Below are 25,857 nucleotides of genomic sequence, written 5' to 3' on the forward strand. Positions count from 1 at the left end.
CAAAGTAGAGACACATCTGGTCCCGTGCAGCTAACAATCAAAACAAGATTTGCACATTGAACACAGTTATAAAAGCTACGCTTTAGTGCTCGTTATTGTGAGTGTTAATAATCCGAATCAGTGCTTCCTTTTGTTTTTAGTGAGAGTGCTGAAGAAATATCCTCTGTTCCTGTGGCACAGGACAAAGGTAAATGTTTGTTTGGTATTTTAACTTTTTTGAGGGTTTGATGTTTTTTCCTTCCTTTATCTCAATGATTTTATCAGTAAAAAGCTTCCCACTAAAAGATGATACTCAAGAAGCTGGACAAGCCTGGGGGGAGGGAACTGACTCACTGCAAAAAGAAAAGTCAGGCTTTAAAGGAGCTCATTAGGCCTTCGATCTAGTTTTCCTTTTCTGTTTGCAGTTCCCTGTACAGATTTGCACAGAATGTTGTCTCTGGGGCAGACCAGCTACAAATGGACCGTTTGGTTCATTGGTTGTCAAAAACATTCTCATGATGTTCCCTGCCATTGAAGATGCCTCAGGCCTTGGGGCGCCTCAGTCCCTCCGATTCTCAGGGCTGTAATATTTTAAACTAACTGCCGTTATTAGGCTCAATACAGGGGTAACTGGTGCGGGTTGGTGGCCTGTAAGGTACTGGAGGTCAGACTAGAGTCCCTCCAGGCCTTAAACTCTATGACTTCCTACGGCTCTTTGTCATTAATGATGGCCCAGATCCTCAAAGGTTTTTTGGGGCCCTAATTCTCATTCATTTCAATGGGAATTAGGCACCTAAATATCTTTGAGGATCTGGGCTGATGTTACCAAACAGACCAGTAATGGTTGCACTGCAAATCTCTTATTGACAGCTTGGTAAGGGATCAGTCAAGAGGGCAGTGAAGAGAAAGTATTATGAGAGTGAAAGTTAATGACGTTGGGCAAAATCACTGATACAGCAGCCTTCAGGGCCTCTGGGCTTTTTTGGATTACGTCGGAGGTAGCATGTGTGTCCAGACATGCCCCAAAAGTAACAAAAACACACCAGTGTATAAACACAGCTCCTAAAGATAAAAGATAGTACCCACTATTTTTACATTCAGATTAAGACACAAACGTTGCAAGACACTGCTCTATAGTAATGTTAGACGACACTGAAAGTGGAAATTAGCCATGGTTGAGCAAACTATGTATGTCTTACAGGAATGTATGTTAACATGCACCAAGCTCGGGACACAGAGGACACTTCAGAGATTTTTGAGGTAAATAAGTTCTAAAACAGCCAATAACAACATCCCAGAGAGTGGGATCGGGCTTCTCCAGAGTTCCACCTCCTTGCATTTTGCAGATCTCTTCACCGCTCCATTCCCACTAACAGTTTCCTGTAACCTATTCTGTAATCTGTAGTGATATTGCCTCCATCTGATCTACAGTGGAGTTTATTCCATGGTCCATTTGTTCCATCTGTTAAAATCTTTGACCCCCAACCTGTCTCTCACTTGAGTCAATGGGTATTTTTCCATTGGCTTCAATAGAAGCAGGATTAGGCACTTTTTCCTACTCTCTAATGTAAACATTTCCTTCACTCCCCTCCCCATCCATCTTCTGAGGTGGATTAATTCTCTTCCTTCATGTATATTGTTCCCTTGAATGGATATTTATAGCCTGTGATACATTTATTTCTCATAAGCCCCGATCACAGACTTATACATGTGCATAAAGTTATGAATTATGCAGAAAGTAATTGTAAATGGGGAATCATCATCCAATGGGGGTGTTTTCAAGTGGTCTCCTGCAAGGATCTGTTCTTGGCCCTAAGCTAATGATCTGGGGGAAAAAAACATAAAATCATTGCTGGCAGAGTTTGCATATCACACAACAATTGGTGGGGTGGTAAATAAGTAAGAGCAGGTCATTTTACTGAGCAATGTGGATCACATAGAAAACTGGGCTCACTTAAACATGTGTTTGAGTCCAGCTAAATGCAAGGTCCTACACCTAGGAACCAAGAATGTAGGTCACTCTTACAGGGTGGAAAGTAGTGCCTCAGTAAAGGACATTTAGGTAGAAATTGACAGACTAGGAGCTCCCAGTGAGATGCGGTGGCTAATAAGTCAGATGTAGTCCTTGGCTGTGTACAGCATAGAAGTAAGGATGTTATTATTGCTGTATATGAATTAGTGAGCGTACTACTGGATACTGAGTCCAGTACTGGTGCACACACTAAAAAGGATGTTGCCAAACTGTAAAAAAGTTGAGCAAGAGCTGTAAGAATGACTTGAAGCCTTGTAGTGAGAGACTACAGAAGGTCAATCTCTTTAGCTTAACAAAGAGAAGGTTAAACGGTGACTCGATCATAGTCTATAAATACCTACATGGGGAGAAGACTTCTGATAGCCAAGGGTTCTTACACTAGCAAACAAAGGCAGAGAAAGAAACAAAGGCTTGAAGCTGAAATGAGACAAATTCACACTACAAATGAGGAGGTGCACATTTTTACAGTGATGGTAATTAACTGTTGGAACATCTTGCATGGGACTGCAGTGAATGGAACATTTAAATCAAGGTGGGATGGCTTTTTAAAACAGACACTAGCTCAACCAGAGTCTATTGGGCTCAATGGAGGAATCACAGGGTGAAATTGTGTGTCATCAGTCCTGGACCCCAGCAAGTCTAGTGCCAGCCCTTGCGACCCTATTAAAAGAGGGTCACGACCCACTTTGGGGTCCCAACCCACAGTTTGAGAATGACTGGGTTAGATGATCATAATGGTCCATTCTATGAAGTCTTTGTACAGGAATGGAGCCTTAGTCTCTCCTCTCTTTTTTCCAGCCTTGCATCCTTTTAGTTGCCTTTCTTTGTATTTTCTCTAGTTTCTCTATAACATTTCTAAATGGTGGGGACCAGAACTGCTCTCTACCCTCCCTAAATTTGTGAGAGAGACACAGCTTGTGTAGCACTGGGAAGAGCATGTCCTTCTGTTAGCAGTGGTGTCACACTGGGAGCTTCTATTTAGTTTGCTATCTCTCAACACTCGATCTCCTGGACTCTCTGCTTTCTAGATACAGTTACTGACGGTGATGGTTATCTGTGCACTGGATATCCTCTGCTTAGGTTTATTAGTTTTGTAGGTTTAGCATTGAAACTCATCTTATTTCATGCAGCCCTTTGTTGCTCACTTGTACCTTGGGCTGAATACTCAGATGGAGTCAGGTGCCTGAGTCCCAGTTTTGGGACCACTGTGAGGCACAATTCCCACTTAAACCCTGTACCCTAAGGTTTGGCAGCAAAAGATCTCAAGGCTCTTATGTTTCTGCCTCTGGCATGCTCACTGCTGCCTCCCTGTGGGTGTTTGGATGCCTCTGTCCCACCTAAGCCCCAGTGCAATCCACATACACGGAAGGACAGGCGCTCCTCTGCCTGACTCACTTGAGGGGCTGATCCAGTGGGCATGCTCAGAGGCTGCCTACTGGATCGGGCCCCCCTGGCGAACTTACACAAATTAGAGAGGTGTGGAGGGCTCCCTCATCATTTATAGCCCAGTGGGTAGGAAACTCACCTGGGAGGTAGGAGACCTCCATTCAAATCCCTCCTTCCATCTAAGGGGTTTGAACAGGCCTGTTACCACCCAGGTGAGTGCTCTGGCTACTGGGCTATGGGATATTCAGATATAGGGAATCCCTCCCTCCCTCTCTGGACCAAATGACCCTTGGAGAGAGCATGAGAGAGCGCGCACACAAGTATGAGAATGACCCTGTAGCCTGGTGATCAGAGCGCTCACCCAGGCAGTGGGAGACCCAGGATCCAGTCCCTCTGCTCCAGTCACTCTTTCATTATTTAGCCACAGTACAATAGCTTCAACAGGAGAGATTGAGGCAGCCCCACACCAGAGTATCCATAGCCTAGTGCACCCTCTGAGAGAAGGCAGGCCCTTTTTAAATCCTCTGGCCTCCTCAAGTGGAGGGGAATGTGAACTGGGTACTCAGCCACCGGGTTCCTCCTCCTATGCTGGCACAGGGGAAGGAGGGACCCTTGCAACAAAGAGGGTCCCCACCAGGTGAGAACTGCAAGCAGAGCAAGGCACCTATCTCTGCGAGGGGAGGGGCTTAGCACATACCCCTCTGGTCAGCATCTCCCATTGGCTAGCTTAGCCAGCTCCCCCCACCCTGCCCAGCATGCTGGCTTTGTGAGTCGCATTCTAAGGCTCCTGTGGCTCCCCATTCATTATATAGGAGCCAGGGTGCCTAGCTCAGGCTTTGTGAATCCCAGTGGGTTTTCCAGGTACCTAAAAGTTAGGCTCAGCATCACCTAGATCATTCTGAGCAGTCAACCCTTTGGGTCAACTCTCGTAACATGGGTAATGCTGCTCAGAGTTTGGGGCCAAAGCTCACAAGTCAGAGGTCAGACACCATGTCCATGAATTGTGGGATTTGGCCAATAACTTCTGCTCCTACCCATGCAGCCCCTGCCTCACTGCAGCATAAGGAAATGGGTGCTGATGCCATTGAAGAAGGAGCCAGCAGAGCAGGAAGGGGAAGCTCCTCTGTTGGCAAACAGCAGTAGGGCAATGAGGTTTGCAGGAGGGGTTCACGCACAACAGGAGTGGCCAGGATGGAAGGGCAGAGGAAATGTTTGGCGGAGAAGGGACAGCACTGGGAGCAGGGAGGGAGAAGAACGGAGATGGATCCATGTCTGACTTCAAAACGGAGATCTTTACATTTGACATAAGGGGCTGAAATTCCAATTAGTGACTCACGCTTCACCCTTGGGCATGTCTACACTAGAAACTTAAGTCAATCTATATTAGTAATTACTACGCTGGCTGATGTCCACACTACCCACCTTCTATCGGTGGTGTGCGTTCTCACAAGGAGCACTTCCACCGACTTAAAAGGGGCAGTGTAAGGGGCTGAAAGCCCAAGCTCTCAGCTCCCCACCTCCAGGACCTGGGGGGCAGCCCGGCTGGGAGCCAGGACCCGGGGGGCAATTGGGCTCGAGTGGAGCCCCCCACTTGCCCTGGGGTGACAGCCTGGCTTTCTTATCAATTTCATGGCTCCAGCATTGACAAGAATGACAGCCAACAGTCAACGTAAATAACCTTCAGTGTCACCCTAGCGACACCGACATAAGCCCAACACCTCTCGTGGAGGTGGTTATGATGTCAGTGTAGTAAGGCATTTACATCGGCGGGAGCAAGGCTGTAGACTGGACACTGACATAATTGTTGACCTAACTGTGTCATGTAGACCAGGCCTTAGTCATTCACGACATCCTCAGGAAGCATGGATGGAATGACAGGCCTCCACCCCCTTTAACAGCTGCCTGTTACTCATCCTGCAGCTGCATAACCCTGGAGAGCAGGACCAAAACAGACTTATACACTGACTCTCTTACTCTTCTCACGGTGCAGTTTGTCTCGCCCTACGAAGATGTTGGCCATAAAGACTTCCCGTTGCAAGAGAAAACAGGTATTGAAGTACTTCTATGGTCCTTCTCACTGCACGCTCTCTGCACCTCCCACTCCTTAGTGGAGTTTATCTGCAGAGCTCCTGTTAGGTAGGAAAGAATTCTCTCTTCCACACAGAGGGGGAACGGAGACACTGGATGGATTAAGTGACTTGCCCAGGGTAACCCAGGAAGCCTGTGGCTGAGCCAGGATCTAAACACAGGCCTCCTGAGTCCCCCATTCACTGCCCTACCCACTACACCAGCTGTTACCAGGTAGTCCAGTACCCCTCTGGCCAGTTACCAGTCTGTTGCAAACAGATCCAGTTCCTGACTCCCACATGCTTCCAAGCCAGTGGGTTCTGGGTCAAGTTTGGTTGTTGTTCCTAGCTCTGGGGCTCAGGGCACACTGCCAGGCTCAAGCCTCTCATCTGATGCATTTCTTGGGACATGGGGCACTGTCGCCTCACTGCCCCAGACCCTGAAATCAGTGTCTGCACCTTTCTGAGGCCACCCTCCCAGGCGCTCACATGTGCTCCCCCAGAGTTCCACTTATGCTGCAAGTGCTCAGGGACAGCGTGACAGGAAAGCAAGGAATACAGGTGTAGCAAAGGAGTTTCTTAGCCACGGGGACTTTAATAGCATGCGTAAATTACAGATCTCAAAAAATAAACCAAGCCCTGAGCTGCTCCCACCCCAGTCTGGGCTCACCCTTCCAGTGCGTCCAAGGCTCCTCAGCATTGCAGGCTGCCCAGCGTCTGTCCTGCCCTCTCACTTCTGTCAGTCCTTATGGTTGGTCTCCTCATTCATCGCACAGCAGCACCCCCTCTTATATAGAGTGTCTTCTCTCTTTTCCACGTGCTTCCCTGGGATGCCTCCCTCCCTGACGCATGCTCAACCCACTCTGTGGGCCGCAAAGCAGAAAGCCTATTGTTTCACAGGGTGGGGTTAGTAGCTGAGAGACAATCAGAGCCAGTGGCCCGAGACCGTTTTTATTGCTTCTCATCCATTGTCCTGTGACAAGATGTCAAGCATCTTCACTGACTGTCTGCGATGCAATCAGCTGCTTGGGCAAATCTCCATGCATTCAGCACATAATACAAAATGGAGGTCACAATTCTACAGACCTCTCTCACCAGGCCGCACTGACACTACCCTTCCTACCTGAACTAGCATTTCACACACAGTATTTCAGCAAATGCACACTGAACTCTACAATGGTTGACCACAGCTGAGGATCCAGCCCTGTAGTTTATTAGTGAAATCCCTCAGTCACTTCCAATACAGCTTACTAATGCACAGTGTATTCACCCCAATCTGGTACGTACTACACCACTGCTCTGTTTTCTCCACAGTAGCTGCTGCTGTTTCAGACTCCAGTGTTCCCAGACAACGGTCTTCATTGTTTAAGAAAGTACCTACTGCTCTGTCCAGAGTTTTCTCACGATCTTCTTCTATTAGCGCACCGAATGGGCCCCCACCAGATCCTGAGAAAGCATAGGAGATCCATGCCATGCGAGAAAGCGTATATGCCAGAGAGAATAAATATTTTAGTCAAAAATGTGTGGGTTTGAGCTGTTTGGGGGGAGTGCCAGTTGTTGTAGAGATCACATGTAGCTTAAACCTCATGGAGTTAAGCCCAGCAGAAAAGAAGGGAGGAGCAGACAAAGGGACTAATACCTTGGACACAGGCTGTACAGGGAGGGGGCCCCTGGCAGATGCCCCATACAGGAGATGGGGAGCTCTCCCAGTCAGCAGGCAGTGCCATGGGGAGCTATGCAAGCTGGCCTGGTGCATTGTGGGGACCCCAGGAGCCTCTTAAGACAGCAGGCAGTGCCATGACAGGATAGAGAACACCACAAGCTAGCTGGAGGTGCCACAGAACAAGGGATGAGGAGTCCCAGACAGCAGGCAGTGCCATGGGAGGGATGGGCACCTTCTGCATCAGCATCACAGGGGATCAGGAGCGCCCCCCAAACCACAGGCAATGACAGGCGCTCCCAAGGCCAGCAGAGAGAACCGAGGTTTCTGAGCTATTCAGCACTGCTGCTTAGGATTGATCAGAGCTCCCAGAGTAAACAGCCACAAGATCAGTCCCCAGTGATAGCAGATGCCTTCATGTCATGGCACTCTATCCCACCCAAGAGTCAGGCACAGCCTTTCTTGGCCTGGCAGCCAGACGACAGAGTGTGCTGAGGAGATGAGAGGGATGCTGGAGGCTCCCCCCTGCACAAGGGGAACTTGTTCCCAGTGGTGACTCCGTGAGAGGGCTGCTCTCAGTGCTCCAACTGGGCTTTTCTACCTGTTCCCCTCCCAAATATCACATGGTTTTCCAGGATCTTCCCCAGGACGAGGTGGTTGGGCCAGGCAGGAACATCCCACCACGGCTGTGGCTGGCAGGAACATCCCACCCTAGGAGCTGGCTGCTCCTGCAGCTGCTGGGCAGGGAAATGCTGTAATTATGGGGGCTGCTCAGCATCCCAAGCCCCTTGGGTGCACGGGCTCGCCCACGGGACTGCAGCTCAAGACAAGCACTGTAAATGCTTCAGCAGCTGGGCTGGTAGGCGCTAACCCTGACGGGGGCCAATAGCCGTTCATGGTTAAAGGAAGGGCATTTCCCTAGGGCTGGCAGGAAGGGGGAATGCTGTAGTCCCAGACACCCTAGGTACAGAGGCTTAGCCAGTTCCAGAGCAGAGTAAGCACTCGTGGTTCCAGGGGGGATCCCTGGGGCAGGTCTACTGCCTGGAGGGGTCGCTCTAGCCAGGGTCTGCACCAGTAAACAGGCGTTTGCAAGTTTCCAGGCCAGGCTCAGTTAGTGTCTCTCCTTGGGGCCCCTTGCACTGGCTCCCTGCCCAGCTGCTGCCGCTCCCCCAGAAGCCCCACACAGACCTGCACCCTGCAGTGATGTCCGGCCATCACAGCCTGTTCCGCACACACCTCTGCAATCAGTTCCTGGGGAATCTTTTCTGCCTCCAGCTTCTTTGCAGCTCCTGGCTAGCCACGTGGCCTCTGCATTCAACTTCCCTGGCTAGCCCTGAGGCTGCTATCTTCCAGACAGATCCCAGCCACTTCCTGGTCCAAGAACTTTCTCCTTACCTGGCCAGGAGGAAGGGGAAGGGGATTTGCAGTGGAGAGGGGTCTGATAGCAACTGTAGCCTCGGCTCAGCTGCTCCATCCCAGTGCACTGCCCCACAGAGCTCAGAGCAGACTCAAGCTCCCCATTCCTTTCCTGAACTGAGCAATGCACAGGTGGGAACTTCATTAAGGCAGAGGGAAAGGAGAGGAGAGGGGTGGGCTGGGGAGAGGAGGACGGAGCTTGCTCCTTGGGGCAACCCTCAGGCAGCTGAGGGCACATGCAGGGCACAAACCCTCTCTCTAGCCATGTCACTGAGCAATAGCTGCAACCTGGCTCCCTCACCCTACTCGGGGCAGCGCATGGGCTAGGGTGACCAGATGTCCCAATTTTACAGGGACAGTCCCAATTTTGGGGTATTTTTCTTATATAGGCTTCTATTACCCCCCACCCCGTCCTGATTTTTCACACTTGCTGTCTGGGCACCCTAGCATGGGCAGTAGTTGCTTGATCCCCAAGTCCCCCCATTGGGGAGGCTCTGAAGGGAAGCATCTCTGGATGGTGCATCCCACTGTCATCCACCCAGCCAGCCTGGCCTCAGCTCCCACTAACCCCTCACTGCTCACACAGACAGACCCCTGCAAGGGAAAGGCCCATGGGGACAGCAGGGGCAAACACCCCAGGAGAAGAGGCAGCTAGCTACAGGGGAAGCGAGGGCAGCCATTCCCATCACAAGGCCCTAAGGGGCCATGCGACCACAGGGTGCAACCTCATCCCCTCACACACATCCCTGGGCACATCAGCCTAACCTCTCTGATGCCCCTTGGGTGCCCTCCCCCACCCACAGCAGTGTGGGCACGAGCCCCCCTCTCCAGGTTGAATGTGCCCCACTGTGCCCTGCCCCGCCCCAGCTGGTCTTGCTGCCCTTTCCTGGGGTCACAGAGTAGGGAAGGGGGGCTACAGCAAGCAGTGCAGAGAAGCAGCATGGTCTCTGGAGGGAGCCCCAGACAGAAGAGGTCATGCCCCGTTTCTGCTCTGGCAGGCAGGGGTTAAGAGCTGAGCCCATTCCCCCAGATGTAGGAGGACCCCTTCATGGACAGCACCTTCCCAACCCCTACTGCTTGGCTACCGAAATGTTACATCCCACAACCACCAGAAAGGACATTGCAAGGCCTGGAACACAAAGCCTGGACTGAGAATCTCAGCTCAGATGCCCTGGACAAGCTGGGATACCAGCATCACGCCTGTCAGCACTTCCGGTTCCCCTTCATCTGATCAGCCCTTAGGGTGACCAGATGTCCTGATTTTATAGGGACAGTCCCGATTTTGGGGTCTTTTTCTTATATAGGCTCCTATTACCCCCCACCCTGTCCTGATTTTTCACATTTGCTGTCTGGTCACCCTATCAACCCTGCTGAGAACAGCGGCCGAGCCTCTGAGGGATTGATTGCCCGGGATAGGCTGGCTCTCCCTTAGCTGAGTTGCTGTGTCCACACTGGTGCTGTGCTCACCCAGGAGCAGTGCTCCTATTTCCAGGGGCACATCCAATCACTCATAAGGCTGCAGTGAGCTGAGCCGCTGTGATCCCTTCCCAGTGATTTGTGGGAGAACTTGTCTGTCCTTCTGGACTGATAGGGCTTCGGCCAAGATTTCTGGTGTCTTAAACTTTAGAAACTACAGGTCTTGCCCCTGCTGCACGACTCGGGCAGTTAGAGAACTAGCAACTCTCTGAATGATTTAGGTGCCATGTGTAGCCCTAGCCCATGTACCGTACAATAGAACTCAGTTATGAAAACTTCAGGAATGGAGAATCATAGAAGATTAGGGTTGAAAGAGACCTCAGGAGGTCATCTAGTCCAACCCCCTGCTCAAAGCAGGACCAACACCAACTAAATCATCCCAGCCTGGGATTTGTCAAGACAAGCCTTAAAAAACCTCTAAGGATGGAGATTCCACCACCTCCCTAGGTAACCCATTCCAGTGCTTCACCACCCTCCTAGTGAAACAGTGTTTCCTAATATCCAACCTAAACCTACCCCACTGCAACTTGAGACCATGACTCCTTGTTCTGTCATCTGCCACCACTGAGAACAGTCTAGCTCCATCCTCTTTGGAACCGCCTTTCAGGTAGTTGAAGGCTATCAAATCCCCCATCACTCTTCTCTTCTGCGGACTAAACAAGCCCAGTTCCCTCAGCTTCTCCTTGTAAGTCATGTGCCCCAGCGCCCTGATCATTTTCATTGCCCTCTGCTGGACTCTCCAATTTGTCCACATCCTTTCTGTAGTGGGGGGCCCAAAACTGGATGCAACATTCCTGATGTGGCCTAATCAGTGCCGAATAGAAGGGAATAATCACTTCCCTCAATCTGCTAGCAATGCTCCTACTAATACAGCCCAATATGCCCTTAGCCTTCTTGGCAACAAGGGCACACTGCTGACTCATATCCAGCTTCTCATCCACTGTAATCCCTGGGTCCTTTTCTGCAGAACTGCTGCTTAGCCAGTCGGTCCCCAGCCTATAGCAGTGCATGGGATTCTTCCATCCTAAGTGCAGGACTCTGTACTTGTCCTTGTTGAACCTCATCAGATTTCTTTTGGCCCAATTCTCCAATTTGTCTAGGTGACTCTGGACCCTATCCCTACTCTCCAGTGTATCTACTTCTCCCCCCAGCTTAGTCTCATCGCGAACTTGCTGAGGGTGCAATCTATCCCATCATCCAGATCATTAATAAAAACATTGAACAAAACCAGCCTCAGGACTGACCGCTGGGGCACTCCGCTTGATACCGGCTGCCAACTGGACATCAAGCCCTTGATCACTACCCATTGAGCCTGACAATCTAGCCAGCTTTCTATCCACCTTATAGTCCATTCATCCAATCCATATTTTTTTTAACTTGCTGGCAAGAATACTGTGGGAGACCATATCAAAAGCTTAGCTAAAGTCAAGATATATCATGTCCACTTCTTTCCCCATATCCACAAAGACAGTCATCTCATCATAGAAGGCAATCAGGTTGCTCAGACATGACTTGCCCTTGGTGAAGCCATGTTGACTCTTCCTGATCACCTTCCTCTCCTCCAAGTGCTTCAAAATGGTTTCCTTGAGGACCTGCTCCATGATTTTTCCAGGGACTGAGGTGAGGCTGACTGGTCTGTAGCCCCTGGGTTCTCCTTCCCTTTTTTAAAGATGGGCACTATATTTGCCTTTTTCCAATCATCCGGGACCTCCCCCAATCACCACCAGTTTTCAAAGATAATGGCCAATGGCTCTGCAATCACATCAGCCAATTCCCTTAGCACCCTAGGGTGCATTAGATCTGGACCCATGGACTTGTGCATGCCCAGCTTTTCTAAATAGTCCTTAACCTGTTCTTTCACCACTGAGGGCTGCTCACCTCCTCCCCATACTGTGTTGCCCAGGACAGCAGTATGGGAGTTGACCTTGTCTGTGAAGACCGAAACAAAAAAAAGCATTCAGTACTTAAGCTTTTTCCACATCATCTGTCACTAGGTTACCTCCCCCATTCATTAAGGATCCCACATTTTCCATGACCTTTTTCTTGTTGCTAACATACCTGTAGAAACCCTTCTTGTTACCCTTCACATCCCTTGCTAGCTGCAACTCCAGTTGTGTTTTGGCCTTCCTGATTACACTCCTGCATACTCGAGCAATATTTTTATACTCCTCCCTAGTCATCTGTACAAGTTTCCACGTCTTGTAAGCAAATATTCTGGTTCTTTCAAATGTTCTTGACTTAGTACAGCTTAGAAACCTTACTCTGCAGAAGAAACTGCAGTTTTTAACCATCTTATTTCAAATGAAAAGCACAGAAACCATTTCCTTACTTTGTCAAAAAAAATTTTTTTTTAAACTCTGAGGTTCTACTGTGTCAGCATAAGAGGCCTTTCTGTCTTTAGTCAACTCAGATTTACCGCATCAATAGGGTGCAGGAGCAGCAATCCATGATCCAGGCTGGGCCAGGGTCACAGAAAACGATGTAGTAGGGCAAGATGTAACAAAAGGAAAACAACCTGAGCTAGCAGCAGTTTGGTCATAAACCCTCCTCTTCTGCTTTGTCTCTGAAGATCTATCTATATTAGAAGATGATGCTGTTGTGTAGATATACAAAATATGACAACCCATTTTTTGGTTTAATTTTGTTGGGAGGCAGCAGACAGCCTCAAACTTTTGCATTGGTGAACCCTTTCACACAGCAAGCCTCTGAATGCAACCTTCCTTACAAATTAAAAATACTTTTTAATATTTCACACTTATAAATGCTGCAGGTGAAGCAGGGTTTGGGGGTTGAGGCTGAGAGCTCACGACCGCCCCCCCCCCCCATAACCTCGTGACCCCAAGGGGTCACAACCCCCAATTTGAGAACCCTTGCTCTAAGGGGAAAAGCATTAGAGGCTTTGTGAAGAAGCTTCTCACAACTGACCTGTCTTAAGACCCCAGTAGCAAGGAGTCTTCCCCACCCCACAACTTTAAGTTAGAATAGGGGTCGGCAACCTTTCAGAAGTGGTGTGCCGAGTCTTCATTTATTCACTCTAATTTAAGGTTTCGCGTGCCGGTAATACATTTTAACGTTTTTAGAAGGTCTCTCTCTATAAGTCTATAAACTATTGTTGTATGTAAAGTAAACATGTTTAAGAAGCTTCATTTAAAATTAAAATGCAGATCTTATCAGTTTAGTACAGTGGTTCTTAACCTGGGGAGCATGCACCCCCTGGGGCAGGACCGGTGCAAGGCTATTTTGCGCCCTAGGTGAAACTTCAACCTTCCCCCCACACACACACACATCGGTTCATTGCGGGGCAAATCCCAAGCCTTTATAGACCCCAGGGGCTGCTCCCCAGACCAGGTTCCCCCCTCCCTACCCCCTGAACTCCCCTGGAGAGTGCACAGTGCCCCCACGAGCCCTCCCCACCCCACCGGCCCCCGCCCTGAGTCCACTCACTGGCTTTGTCGGGCTCGAGCTGCTGCAGCAGCTCAGCAGGGAGAAGCCGCCTTCCAGAGGCACGGGAGAGCCAGAGCATTCCACTTGCAGCGGCAGCAAGCCCCAGCCATAGAGAAGCCGGCGCACTGCAGGGGGGTAGCAGCCCTGCAAAGGCGGCAATGCTACTAGCAGGGAGCAGCCACGCCCCCCCGGCCCCTGGGGCTCCTGCAGGCTGCAGCGGATGCATGCACCCCCCCTTGCCTAGGGTTACCATATTTCAACAATCAAAATAGAGGACGGGGAGGAGAGCCCCGCCCCCACCCACTCCCCCCATTTCCCACCCCGACTGCCGCCCCCGGGACCTCTGCCCCTAACTGCCCCCCAGAACCCCACCCCCTAAGCCTCCCTGTTCTTTGTCCCGACTGCCCCCTCCTGAGACCCCCCCACCCTAATTGCCCCCCCCCCCCCCCGCCGGGAACCTACCCCCTACCTGACCCAACCCTTATCCACACCCCCAGACAGACTCCCGGGACTCCCACACCCCATCCAACCACTCCCTGCCCCGACAGGACCCCCCGAACTCCAGACCCTTCCAACCCACCCCCTGCTCCAACTGCCCCTTCCATGTCCATGCCGGTCAGACACTGGCTCCACGCTGCTGTGCGCACAGCCCCTCCCCCGCAGAGTGCTGAGGCAGCAGGAGGGGTGGAAGCTCCGGGAGGGGCAGTGGCAACTCACACTTCCCGGAGCTGCAGAACCCGAGCACAGTGAGGGGGCGCGTGCCTGCTGCCGGCCCGGAGTCCCGGCCACCAGCCCAGCTCAGCCTCCTGCCGGTCTAGGGTTCCGTTCATTCAGCCAGCAGCGAGCTGAGCAGGGCCGGCGGCTGGGACCCTGGCTGGGAGCTGCGTGCCAGGCAAAATAGGCACGCGTGCCGTAGGTTGCCGACCCCTGGGTTATAATGTGGGACAGGTAGTAGCTCAGCTGCTTCCTTCTACATGTGACCTAGTATTCTAGAGTGACCAGAGTCCTGTGATTTGGTAGCCTGCAGTGCGGTGCCAGCTTATCAGAACCACAGGACTGCAAGAACTGGTGTTCAGAGGGTGGGGAAAAAGGCAGTGTTTCAGTTGGTAACAATTTTATTTAACAAAGGAAATGGCCTGCTGTTTGTCCACTTTTGAGCGTTTAACTGCTGCTCTGTTTGGCTGCCAGTCTCTTGTCTCTCTCTTCAGCAATGGTCAGACGGATTCCCTTTCCACGGGGCAGGGAGATCCATGGCTTGTTACCCTAAAGCAAGAGGGGAGAATCACAACACAGTACAATCAAGCAACCTTCATAGTATCGGTGCTTTACCCAACTCCAGACTACACGCCCCCGCTCCCTCCATGTTATTCCAGGCCTAAGAGAACCTCCCTCTTGAGAAGTAAATTCGGTTCTCTTTGCAGCAGCTTCTAAGGGCTTGTTAGATTCATTGGTGCAACTTTGTGTTAAGGTGGGATTTAAAACAGATTCAGTTAAAACAGATGCAAAAGGCTGCATGGACACATTTCAATTTAGCTTATTAGGAACAGATTTAAGCTACGCTGAAATAAATGCTTCAAAGCAGAAGAGCAGCCACACAAGGATTTGTACCAGTTTAACTAAACTGGTTGAAAAAACCTTGTTTAGACAAGACCTTAGTCTTTCATAAGAAATCCATCATGGGGATCAAAGTAAAGTTAATCCTGAAATGCCAGGGTAGTCAGCTGCTCTGCCAGTGCATTCCCTAGTTCCAGCTCATCAGTCAAAAACCCACAGCAGATTTCACACACAGATTACAGGATCAAGTGGAACATTTCCCCTACGTGCAGGACATAACTCAAGCACCGCTGCACAGATCCAGTATAGCCACACAGTATAGTTTACTGAGTGACAGAACTCATGGACAGGCACAGGACTAAATTCAGTCTGGTGTCCCACAGGTCAGTGGGGTAACACCAGGGACACACATGGTCTCAGAATTTTGCACTAGCAGCCGAATCCCTGCCTCCTGCCTCTTCGACAATATAAAGGCAACATAGCTGCAGGAATTTGTTACCCATCATGTACTGCAGCATTGGTGCAAAGTGCCCCACTTTAAAATATATATTCCTTCTTATGGTCCGAGCCTGTAAGCGGCAGGCATCCTCCTCTCCCATCAAGATCAGTGGGAGCTGAAGGCATTTAGCACTTTGCAGAATCAGACCCTTAATGGCTGGGCTAATATGTCCAAAGCATATTTTAATACCTGTTCCTTTTCCTTGCTGCTGGAAGTACAAATGAGGAGTTACTTGTATGTAACTATTTTTAAAATACTGTATTCAATGAGCAGAGACTGTCTTCCTAATGCTTGCTGTTTGGTCAAGAGCCTTTAGTGACTTGTGAACTGCCTCTTTAGCAGTTATTAACTAGTCCTCCACCTAGTCACTGTATCTGGGGTAACTGCACCTGTGACCCCTTTGCAGCCTTACTGAGGCCACCCCACTTTGGTCTCAGGCCTCAAACAGTCACCTCTTTCAGAACGGGACCCCATGAGAATAATTAACCATTGGAACAGTTTACCGGGGTTGTGGTGGCTTTGCCATCACTGGTGGTTTTAAAGTCAAGACTGGATGTTTTTCTAAACCATCTGCTGTAGCTCAAATAGGGAATTATTTCAGGGCAGTTCTGTGGCCTGTGTGTGTTACACTGGAGAGCGGGCTAGATTATCACAGGATCCCTTCTGGCCAACACGGTAAAGAGCAGGTGGATTTCCATTAGCACAGCACAGCATCTTGTCGCTTTGTAGAGTGATCTCTGCTAGCTGATCAGAAGCCACAATCTGCTCTCAAGTTCCATAGCATGAGGACACATTCATGGGAAAATGGCCTGCATGAGTGGACATGCTCAGCTTATGGTTCACAGCCAGTGCCCTGAGGTCACCACTTTTCAATTCAGCGCACACAATGGTTTCTGTACATTCACGGAGCAATTTGGCTGTTTTGGTCAAAAATATTTGCATTACAACTAATGTGGGTGTGAGGGCAGCCATGTGAACAGGCCACAGCCTGTAGGAGGTTGGGACCACATGGGGTGGAGCCAGATGGCAGCCCCAGCCAAAGTTTAACTTTTGCTACGAACAGCAGCTGGAACAGCAGCTTCAGACAGAACAAGCTCAGAATTAGCTTGGGAACACATCCGTCTCTCTTGCAGTTAGCACCTTGTTTGCCCCTTCCCCCTAAGTGAGACATCTATCCAGCAGGAGGCTCTTCAGCACAAGCCCCGACATGGGGAGGGAAAGCAACAGGGATTCTATTAGCTCACACTTACTTTGCCAATAACAAAAATGTTAGAGAGCCTGGTGGCAAAGCTGTTGCCATTGGCATCCTTCACGTGCACCACATCGAACGAGCCTGGGTGTCTCTCCCGGTTAGTGATCACACCAATACGGCCCAAGTTAGCACCACCAGTCACCATACACAGATTACCTAAGTGGAAGGAAGACCACTAGTGAGTTTGTGAATCTGAATAAACCCCATGCACTTTATGACAATGTGCATCATCATTTGTACCCTGTGTGGACCACTGCTAGAGATGGGACACCACTGTCTGGTCTGATGCTGCTGCAATAAGGTAATGCCCCGGTACAGAGGTCAAGCAGAAACCCTACCAGTCAGACCAAGATGCTACAAAGAAAAAAGACCGGACAGCACATGGTCCGATTAGTTGTGTTGGCACCCGATGACCTACTACAATTAGGCTGACTGTCCAACAAGCGAGGCCACCTCAGGCCATGCAAGTCCATGGACAGGCGCTAGCGGCATCTGTTTAAGTTTACACCAAATGTGAACAGTTGCAGTGAGAAGCTGGTGTTCACTGCTTTATTCCAGTGCAGTCATATTTCATTCGCTCAGTTTTATTCCTACTGTCATAACCTCACTCCTCCTATCCAAAAGACTGCACTATACAGAGGGACCCTCAAAGCACCATCACAATTTAGAGACTATCAGGACAAAAGAAGTAACTTTTTTACAAAGTTTGAAACATGGGAGGTAAGGGTGTTATTTTTGAGACCAAGTGTTTCACTTCTATGACCCAGGTTTCTCCAACCCCATCAGCACTGTCCTACTGGAAGTGATGATCGATATGAAGGAGTCAGTTAAAGAAATCAGGGCTTTCTTTAAGCTCCTGCCTTGATCAATACTGAAGTTGAGATGTGGCACATCAAATGTGTGCATCTCAACTTCAGTATGTGCCACACGTTTAGAAGAATTTACATACAATTGCACACCAACATTGCACGTGTTACTGCCTTAGCATGGCACAAGATGTTACGTGAATGGGTTACTGTCAGCCCCTCCACAAGACACAAATGCAACACCAGGGCAAGAGATTATCTCAACAGCAGCGATGCATTTGGGTTTGCAGCAGGGAACACACACACAGTTCATGCGGCATCCCTTCCAGTTTGGGCAAGGGAAGAGGAAACATCTTGAAGAGAAACAGTCTACAACCAAAAAATGCAATTCAAGTGCAGGCATTGGGGCTCTTCCACTTCCCCCACTCAAGCCCCTGTGCACTCAGTCTGAGTAAAGTCAGGAAGAGTCCCCACTCCTCCCCCTACCCCAGGCCACACATGGAGGGCACCTCCTCTGCCAGGACAACTAGAGAACCACCTTCTCTCCTTGCGGGACTAGCAGAGGTCTGTAGAGCAGCCCCGGAAGCATGAACCCTACACTGCCTGTGGAGAAGACCCTATTGAGAAACAGAAAATAAGATTTGGCCCTGGTCTACACTACAAAATTACTTGAGTATAAACTACATTGTTCTGTGAGAATAATCCACCCCTGTCCAATGCAGTTATACCAACCTACACACCAGTGCAGACAGCGCTGTGTCTGCACCAATGCAGTGTTTCAAGTGCAGACCTGCCTTAAGACAGTCTTTGGCAATCCACATTTCAGAGAGGTGCCTCATTTGAAACAGCACTAGACATCATAAACCATGTACACTGGGGGAGTTTATATCTGGAGTGTGACGAGGGAGGAGCAGTGAAACTTCTATAATCTAGAAGTTTCCCTACCACTCCTATTCCATCCCATGCCTGGAATCAAATGCTCGCCTTACAACATGCAACAGTTAGCCCAAGGGCATTGCCTATTTTATTCCCACATGGCAAAGTGATATACCCCAGGTGCTGCTGCCTGCATGTTAGATCTGTGCCAATTTTCACTCGGTAAGTTCCCCAGCAGCTATACCGCACAGTGGTCTAAAACCAGGAAGTCAGTATTGCTGTTACACTTGGACATGGGACTATGAAACTGCTCTGGCACCTCCAAGCCCACTTTGTGCCCATCTAATGAAATCTGATCCCATAGACAGTGCAGCTCAGCTAAATACCTTCTTCCCTTTGAAGGGGGGATGCTATAGCCCCATTTATTCAAACCCCTGGTCTCCTATTTTGGAGAGCTGAGTGCCGGAGGAGATGGAATGACATACCTGTGTCAAACTTGATGAAGTCTGTGATCTTGCCAGTCTCAAGGTCAATCTGGATAGTGTCATTCACCTTGATGAGGGGATCTGGGTAGCGGATGGTACGGGCATCATGGGTCACCAGGTGAGGGATTCCTTTAGTACCCACAAATATCTTCCTCACCTTGCACAGCTTGTACTGTGAACACAAGCCAACAGCAATGAATGCAAGCAGACTAAACTGACAGCTTATGTGGCTCAGGGCAGGACCTAGATACAACATATGAAGCATCACCTCTGCACAATAGCATCAGCACTGCTCGATAAGCCATGTGCCAAGGGCAGAGGCCAAGCTCCACTCCAGAACAAAGTGTCCAACTAAGAGGCTTTCAAAATACTCATTTACTCCAGAGTGAAGTTAAAGAGAGCAACTTTCCCCCCTCTCCAGCACTTCCACCACGACTGTCTTGCTGCTGGCCTTGGGAAGGTCAGCAGGGGTATACACTGACATCCCAGCTTAGTAACAAAAGACAGCTTGAGGCCAAGTCCATTTTTAACACAAATTACACTGCACTTGAGGCTTTTCAGAGTAGACCTCTTACAAAGGGAACTGTGAACCTGGCAGGCAAGTAAAAGAGAAGCTGATTTCCAGATTTTGCTTCCAGTGTAGGTCCCTGGACTGTGGCCCATGACCAAGAGCAGTTGCCAGAACCCTTTCATGTGGTCTACAAAGCTAATGGTTTTCTAACCTCTGATCCCTACATGGCTACTTCATGTTTCTGTGGTGTAAATTTAACAGTGATCAAATTTGAGAGTCACAACATAGCTCAGAGGGCAGCAAATACAGGAGAGAATCAGCCTGCAGCGTAGCCTGGAGATTAGAGCAGTCAGGCATTGAGTACTGTACATACCCATCCCCACTGCAGCAAAGCAAGTTTATTTTCACCTTCTCCTAATGTTACCCTAATTTTACTTTCTAGATAACCCAAGTGCTCCAACAGATCTAGATTGGGAGGGGAGGTATCCACAAAGAGATCTGAGCATGGTTCTACTCAGAAGTATAACCAAAAGCAGCACCATGAAGATGTGTCCATTGTGCCTCCCTTAGATCTAAACTGCTGAGTTTACAAGTAAAATGATGTTTTCCTCTAAATACCAGCCCTAAAATCTCCTCCTGGGATCTGGGAGTCAAGTTGAGACCTTTCCTGCTCATGTACCACCAATAGGAGACACTTTTGTAGACCAAATTATCCCATCGGACACTTGTGCAACACTAAATGGCAACAAAGGGGAAGGAACAAATGTCGCTGAGGGAGTGATTTGGCCTACAGTGTCTACAGTGAGATTACATGTATGGCAGAACTAACCCAGCCAAACCACAGGGCTGGCAGTTACAAGTAGAAATGTTTATTGTTTTCTAAACTAAGAACACTTAAGCAAGGTACCACATCATGTAATTTCACAGAACAGCCACACTGAGATAAATTCTCTGATGCAAGAGTTGGAGAACCATTATTTTAGTGTCTGTCTGTAAAGACAAAGGTTTTGACTTCACATTTGAATTTGAGAAACTTTGCTGAGTCGTATCCAATTAATAGCTGTTTTACAGCTCGCACTGCCCTTCCTGTGCTCCATACCGTCCATCAAGAGCAGATTTTGCATACAAACACAAATAAGGGCAGCAGTTTTCAGACATCCTTGCGGCTTCCAATTTAAAAAGACAGATGAAACCACTAGTGAGTCTGAGATTACTCCAGTGACCAGGACTCCTGGACCCAACCCAATGGCCATTTCTTCCACAGATACCAACTTCCCCAAATAAGTGACAATTCATGCACCACCAGATACAGAATATTGGCGCAGGCCTCTTATCATAGAATCACAGACTATCAGGGTTGGAAGGGACCTCAGGAGGTCATCTAGTCCCCCAACCCCCTGCTCAAAGGAGGACCAATCCCCAGACAGATTTTTGCCCCAGATCCCTAAATGGCCCCCCTCAAGGATTGAACTCAAAACCCTGGGTTTAGCAGGCCGATTTTTCATTCCAATTTTTACTGTTGCAAAATAGGGATCAAGTCTCAGAACTTGATCAGACAGTGTATAATTGTTTAAAGCAAAGGAACTTACAGGCAGGTTTAATATTTACTGCACCCAGAAAATTCTGCCTTCAGCATTTGGTAAAAATAAGGCTGTCTCTGTACTAGAACTGTACTCAATTTAAAGTCACAGTAATCTATATTGGGAGGTTGCACCAGATTAACCAGAGCTAAAGGAGGGATAGTCAATTATTTTTTTTATCAAGGTCCAAATTTCTTGGTCAAGATATAGTCGAGGTCCAGACTCCAGAGAAAACAATAAAAAACCAACAATAATAATAAGTAAATAAAAAGAGTTTGGGTTCCATTCAAAAGCAACTGGCAGTCCAGATTTGGCCCACAGCCCATGTATTGACTACCCCCTGTAGGGACTAGTTTGAACATAGATGCAGGGAGAGTAGCAGACTGCACAACAACTTGGGAGTGCACCAGAGCGAACGTTTGCCCACAGGGGGGCCCATGTGACAGGTCTTCAGTGAAGAGACAGTTAATGTCATCTAAAGTGATTCATTCTAGTACAGCTGTATTCCTCCTCTAATCTTGTAGCCCACTGTGTATTTTGACCGTTTGCCCTCTACTGTGATGCTTCAACAAGCACTTTGTAAAGACCCCAATGAACAGCTGCACATGCACCCCACTCAAAAGGCTCCAGGGAAGGCTTACAGCAAGGATAATAAAACAAGTTTTAAACATAGATCACTTTGGACTGCCACGTACTAGACAGCCAGCTGCACCCTTCTGTGTATGGAGACTACATAAGCCCTCACCACTTCCCCTTTAACCCCATGGAGACTGCACCTGGTACATTGAATGTCTCAGATTATCTCTCAAGGCAGTAGGACTGACACCAACTTTTAGATTCATGCACATGGGAGTTTTGATACCTGCAGCAAAACCCAGCCACTCTGCTGGCTGCACCAAGATCAGAAGCAAACAAAACATTCCCAAACACTGCCAGAGAGAGGGGCTCACCTTGGCCTCTTCAGCTGTGATGCGGTGAACTGCAAAACGACCCTTGGTGTCGTATACCAGACGGAAGTGCTCACCTGTCTTCTCAATACTGATGACATCTGGTTTCAAGCAAACAAATTCATTAGGAGAGGCATTTCCAGGTTCTTAGCCCTTTATCATAGCTTGAAAGCTACCCCATTCGGTAGCATTCACACTAGAGGTTCCAGCATCAGTGAGAAATTTTCATTTATATAGCACCATGAAGTATATAAAAACTATGTACAGTGGGTCAGCCGTGTCGACATAAGCCCCCACTCCTGAATAGCTACCAGTCTACATGGTAAGTGGCTACAATTAGAATGTGTCATGGAATAGTGGGCTATGCAAGACTCACGTCAGATAAGTTGGAAAATAGTTCCAGGTGCAAAGGACCACTCAGAGATTGCAAATATTTGTTAGTAATACTAGTGGCAGTATGCAACTTAAAACTAAAGCAGAGCAACTACTGGCAGAGTCCAATGCTTAAGCAAGGCCAACAACATGGTTTGGAAGTGGTTTCCCAGTACAACTGCAAGTCTCACAAAATATTGGACTTTCCAACAGTTCTGAAGAGTCAGCTAGCTGCTCTCTTCCGTTTAATCTGTTGAGGCTCACAGAAACTACCTTCACCGTCAGAATCAGGAACAAGTGTGTCAATAATGCACCGATTGCTGGTTTTGGCCAATTATGGCCTCTGGTTAAATGTGCACTTAAAACATTAACCAACACAAGCCACACTGCACAGCAACAGCTGCCCCATCCACCCAGTTGGGTAACCCCCAAGATCAAACACTGGCTTTCACGGCATGGTGATGAAAGGCTCATTTTTTGCCATGCAGCAGTTTATTAAGCTGAGCATTTGCGCCAATCCTCCCCATCTCTCCCAGGATTTGTCTCCACTCACCCATGAAGCCAGCAGGATAGGTGATGTCAGTGCGGACTTTGCCATCAATCTTGATGAACCTCTGCATGCAGATCTTCTTGACCTCATCTCCTGTCAGGGCATACTTGAGTCTGTTCCTAAGGAAGATGATGAGTGGAAGGCATTCCCTCAATTTGTGGGGACCTGTTGATGGACGGGGAGCCTACAAAGAGAAGAAAAAATAAATTTCTGCCAGCTGTTCAATCACATCGGCAAACAGCAAAGCCCATCTTCCAAAACAGAAATAGCACATGCTCAATAAATACTAGGTTAGACTTATGATTTCTTCACAACTTCATAAAGTTTGGATCCCACTGGCTCACAGACTGCCTTGCTCCTTATATGCTAGAGACAGCTGCAGTAGGGAAACACCCAACAACAGTTCCTGGTTCTAAACATTTGAGTTATTCTGTGACAAGCCAACCCAATAACTGTATTAATACATCCCACAAATGTAAATGGCCTCCCTCTCTTGCAAACTCCACTCTAAATCTCCCTGAACAACCCTTGCCAAGTTAAACAAATGGTCACAAACCAAGATAATTTTCTCTTACTTGCCACCAGTGGGCAAATTATGCCAAGGATTTGTGGAGGCGAGATAACTGAAACCTCACAAAAAGAGCAGGAATACTTGTGGGACCTTAGAGACCAACAAATTTATTTGAGCATAAAGTACTCCTGTTCTTTTTGCTGATACAGACTAACACACCTGCTACTCTGAAACCTCACAGAAGCTCCCAATCGCCTACCAAGCCAAATACAGGCAGATTAAAGGGAGACAAACATTCCAGCTGTGAAAGGGTATTTTTGTTTTGATTTTGAGGTGCAGAATTCACAAAGAGATACTTACAAACACTCCAGTCAATTTATCCAGCATCCAATGCTTTGGAGCTGCTACACGCTTCAGGTGCTTCTTGGGACCACGAGCCTTGGTAGGAAAAAGATAGATTAAGACACTACTAAACTGCTCACGAGGTAGTCGTTCCTAAGAACCTGTGGTGCTGTTAACACAGAGAATGAGGAGCTGTGAGGCGGAAACGTATCGCGGTATCTGTCTCCTCATGTTACCACCACAACCCCCTCTCCGAATTGGCCGCCTCAGTACCTGCAAGACTGCACAGATTAAAGCTCCCATGTAACACCCCACACACAGCTCCACGCACAGCCCTAGCAGCGTTACCCTGTGTGCACCCGGCCTGCTTCCGTAAGAGCTCCCTTAACGCCGCATGTACGCTGGAGCCACGGCAGCTGCTCGGGCCCGTCCTTCCCACTCCCCGGGCCCGCTCGGCGGCCCGGTCCAGCACCCGCTCGGCGCCAGGGGCAGCGCGAGTCGCGGGAGGAGTTCGGGAAACCCGCTATTCCCGCTCGGCCCCGCGTGGATCTCTGGGGCCGGGGCGGGAGAGCGCCTCAGGACTCCGGCCCGGCTCCCTCCGGCCCGATGCGGCGGCGGGGACCACGGCAGGCGGCGGATGGCAACGGATGGCGGGACCAGGGACCGGGCCGCGTACTCACCATGGCTGCACTTTGCCGAGGAAAGGACCGCCCGCTTCCGTCTAGCCGCGGATATCCGGACGGCGACCCGGCTAGGATAAGCCTGGTTAAACGCGAGTGCCAGACAGCGCCCTCTGCCGGCGGGGAGGCTTCAGCGCGGCAGCGCAGCCGGTCTCCGAGCTGCAGCGTAGAGCCCCAGGCTGCCATATAGGCGCAGCGTGGGTTGGAGAGGTACCCGTGGGCTGTTAGGCATCTACCTTCTTCCAAGACCCAACAGATCCAGCCCCTGCATCCCCCAGAGACAGTCCCCAGGGAGGAGTGTTATTTTGCTGTTAATCAGGGTGGCTCCTCTCCCTAGGCAGGGCCGGATTTCCAATTAGGCACGGTAGGCACGTGCCTAGGGGTGCCGGCGTTCTAGGGGCACCTAAAAGTTAAAAGTGGGTTAAAAGTTAAAAAGTTAATACAAAGAGCTCCGGGTGCAGGTTGGTGGCTGTCCAGCAAGTGGGGCTGGAGCAGGGTGAGTGTCGGAGTCAGCCTGCCTGGGGGCGCTGTGAGCCGTGGCCGAGCAGGGCAGCTACTGAAGGTGCTGGGAGCGTCACAGCCCCTTCCCAATCTTGGACGCCCCACTGCCTCCGTCCTGTGCTGGGGAGGAGCGTTACCAGAGACCCATTCACTTGCATGGGCAGAGCCAGAGCGTGGCTGCCATGCCGGAGGGATGGAAGACACCCAGGGACTGCTCGCCATGGGGAGAGATACAGTTCCCCCTCGCGACTCACCTGGGGCAGGTGGTCTGTGCCCTGACTCGGGCTGTGAGCAACATGAGTAGCAGAGGGTATTGTGCCTTCCCGGGGAGGCTGTATTTATATTTCTTTTCTTTTCATTTTTACGGAAAACACAAAGGTCATGTGTAGGCAGTGGGGTTGCTGAAGATGCTGTGCCTAGGGGTGCGCAAGATGTAAATCCAGCCATGGCCCTAGGAAAACTGGTATGTACGTGTTTATGTAGGGACTAAATATGCACTGCATGGGCCAGACCAGTAACCAGGGCACTGCCCCAGGCCACTTACAGGCCCATTCACATTAATGGACAACACACGATTCTGGGGCAAAAAGGGGCAGTGGTGTGGGGGAGGGGAGCCTTCACACATAGGGGGACCTGATAGAGGTTTTGAGGCAGGAAGGGAATTTGTGATTTAGGGGCTATTTAACATTTTCGTGACTGCAGGAGTTCAGGCTTTAAGAAAAAACACCAAAATAGTGCAAGACTCACCATAAAATCATGAGCATTGGCAACAGTGCGATCAGTGAACTGAGGAGTATGGTATTTGTTAAGCACTTTGAGATTTACAGATGAAAAGCGCTGTATGAGAGCTGAATATTAAAAGTTTCTTTACAAGTTTATATTATTTCAGTAATTAATTAAAATCAATGCAAACAGCCCGTGCAGTGTGTAAC

The 25,857-nt window shown here is 49.3% G+C and overlaps 1 protein-coding gene and 1 long non-coding RNA gene across 2 annotated transcripts; one reads left to right on the forward strand and one right to left on the reverse strand.

Moving 5' to 3' along the window:
* Positions 1–80: 80 nt before the first annotated feature.
* LOC128843731 (uncharacterized) lies at positions 81–6,977 on the forward strand. The gene is made up of 4 exons (XR_008446337.1): positions 81–187; positions 1,181–1,239; positions 5,388–5,445; positions 6,778–6,977. It is a non-coding gene; the product is annotated as an uncharacterized LOC128843731 (long non-coding RNA).
* Positions 6,978–14,556: 7,579 nt separating this feature from the next.
* RPS4X (ribosomal protein S4 X-linked) lies at positions 14,557–24,626 on the reverse strand. Its single transcript, XM_054040342.1, has 7 exons — positions 24,425–24,626; positions 23,763–23,840; positions 22,895–23,075; positions 21,973–22,070; positions 18,932–19,103; positions 16,763–16,920; positions 14,557–14,722 (listed from the first exon to the last, which is right to left on the reverse strand). The coding sequence occupies exons 1-7, from the start codon at positions 24,608–24,610 to the stop codon at positions 14,621–14,623; spliced, it is 975 nt and encodes a 324-aa protein (XP_053896317.1). The 5' UTR covers positions 24,611–24,626; the 3' UTR covers positions 14,557–14,620.
* Between the last annotated feature and the right edge of the window lie 1,231 nt (positions 24,627–25,857).

Source organism: Malaclemys terrapin, chromosome 9 (assembly GCF_027887155.1).
Source record: "Malaclemys terrapin pileata isolate rMalTer1 chromosome 9, rMalTer1.hap1, whole genome shotgun sequence".
Classification (NCBI taxonomy): Eukaryota; Metazoa; Chordata; order Testudines; family Emydidae; genus Malaclemys; species Malaclemys terrapin.

What these genes read in the sequence shown, in the direction of transcription:
- RPS4X (XM_054040342.1), bottom strand. Translation starts at nt 24,610, where the DNA reads ATGGCAGCCTGGGGCTCTACGCTGCAGCTCGGAGACCGGCTGCGCTGC. An exon ending in TCACAGCTGAAGAGGCCAAG is followed by an intron (nt 19,104 to 21,972) that starts GTGAGCCCCTCT and finishes TTGTGTTCACAG; the next exon opens with TACAAGCTGTGCAAGGTGAG. An exon ending in ACATTTTTGTTATTGGCAAA is followed by an intron (nt 14,723 to 16,762) that starts GTAAGTGTGAGC and finishes CTCTTGCTTTAG; the next exon opens with GGTAACAAGCCATGGATCTC.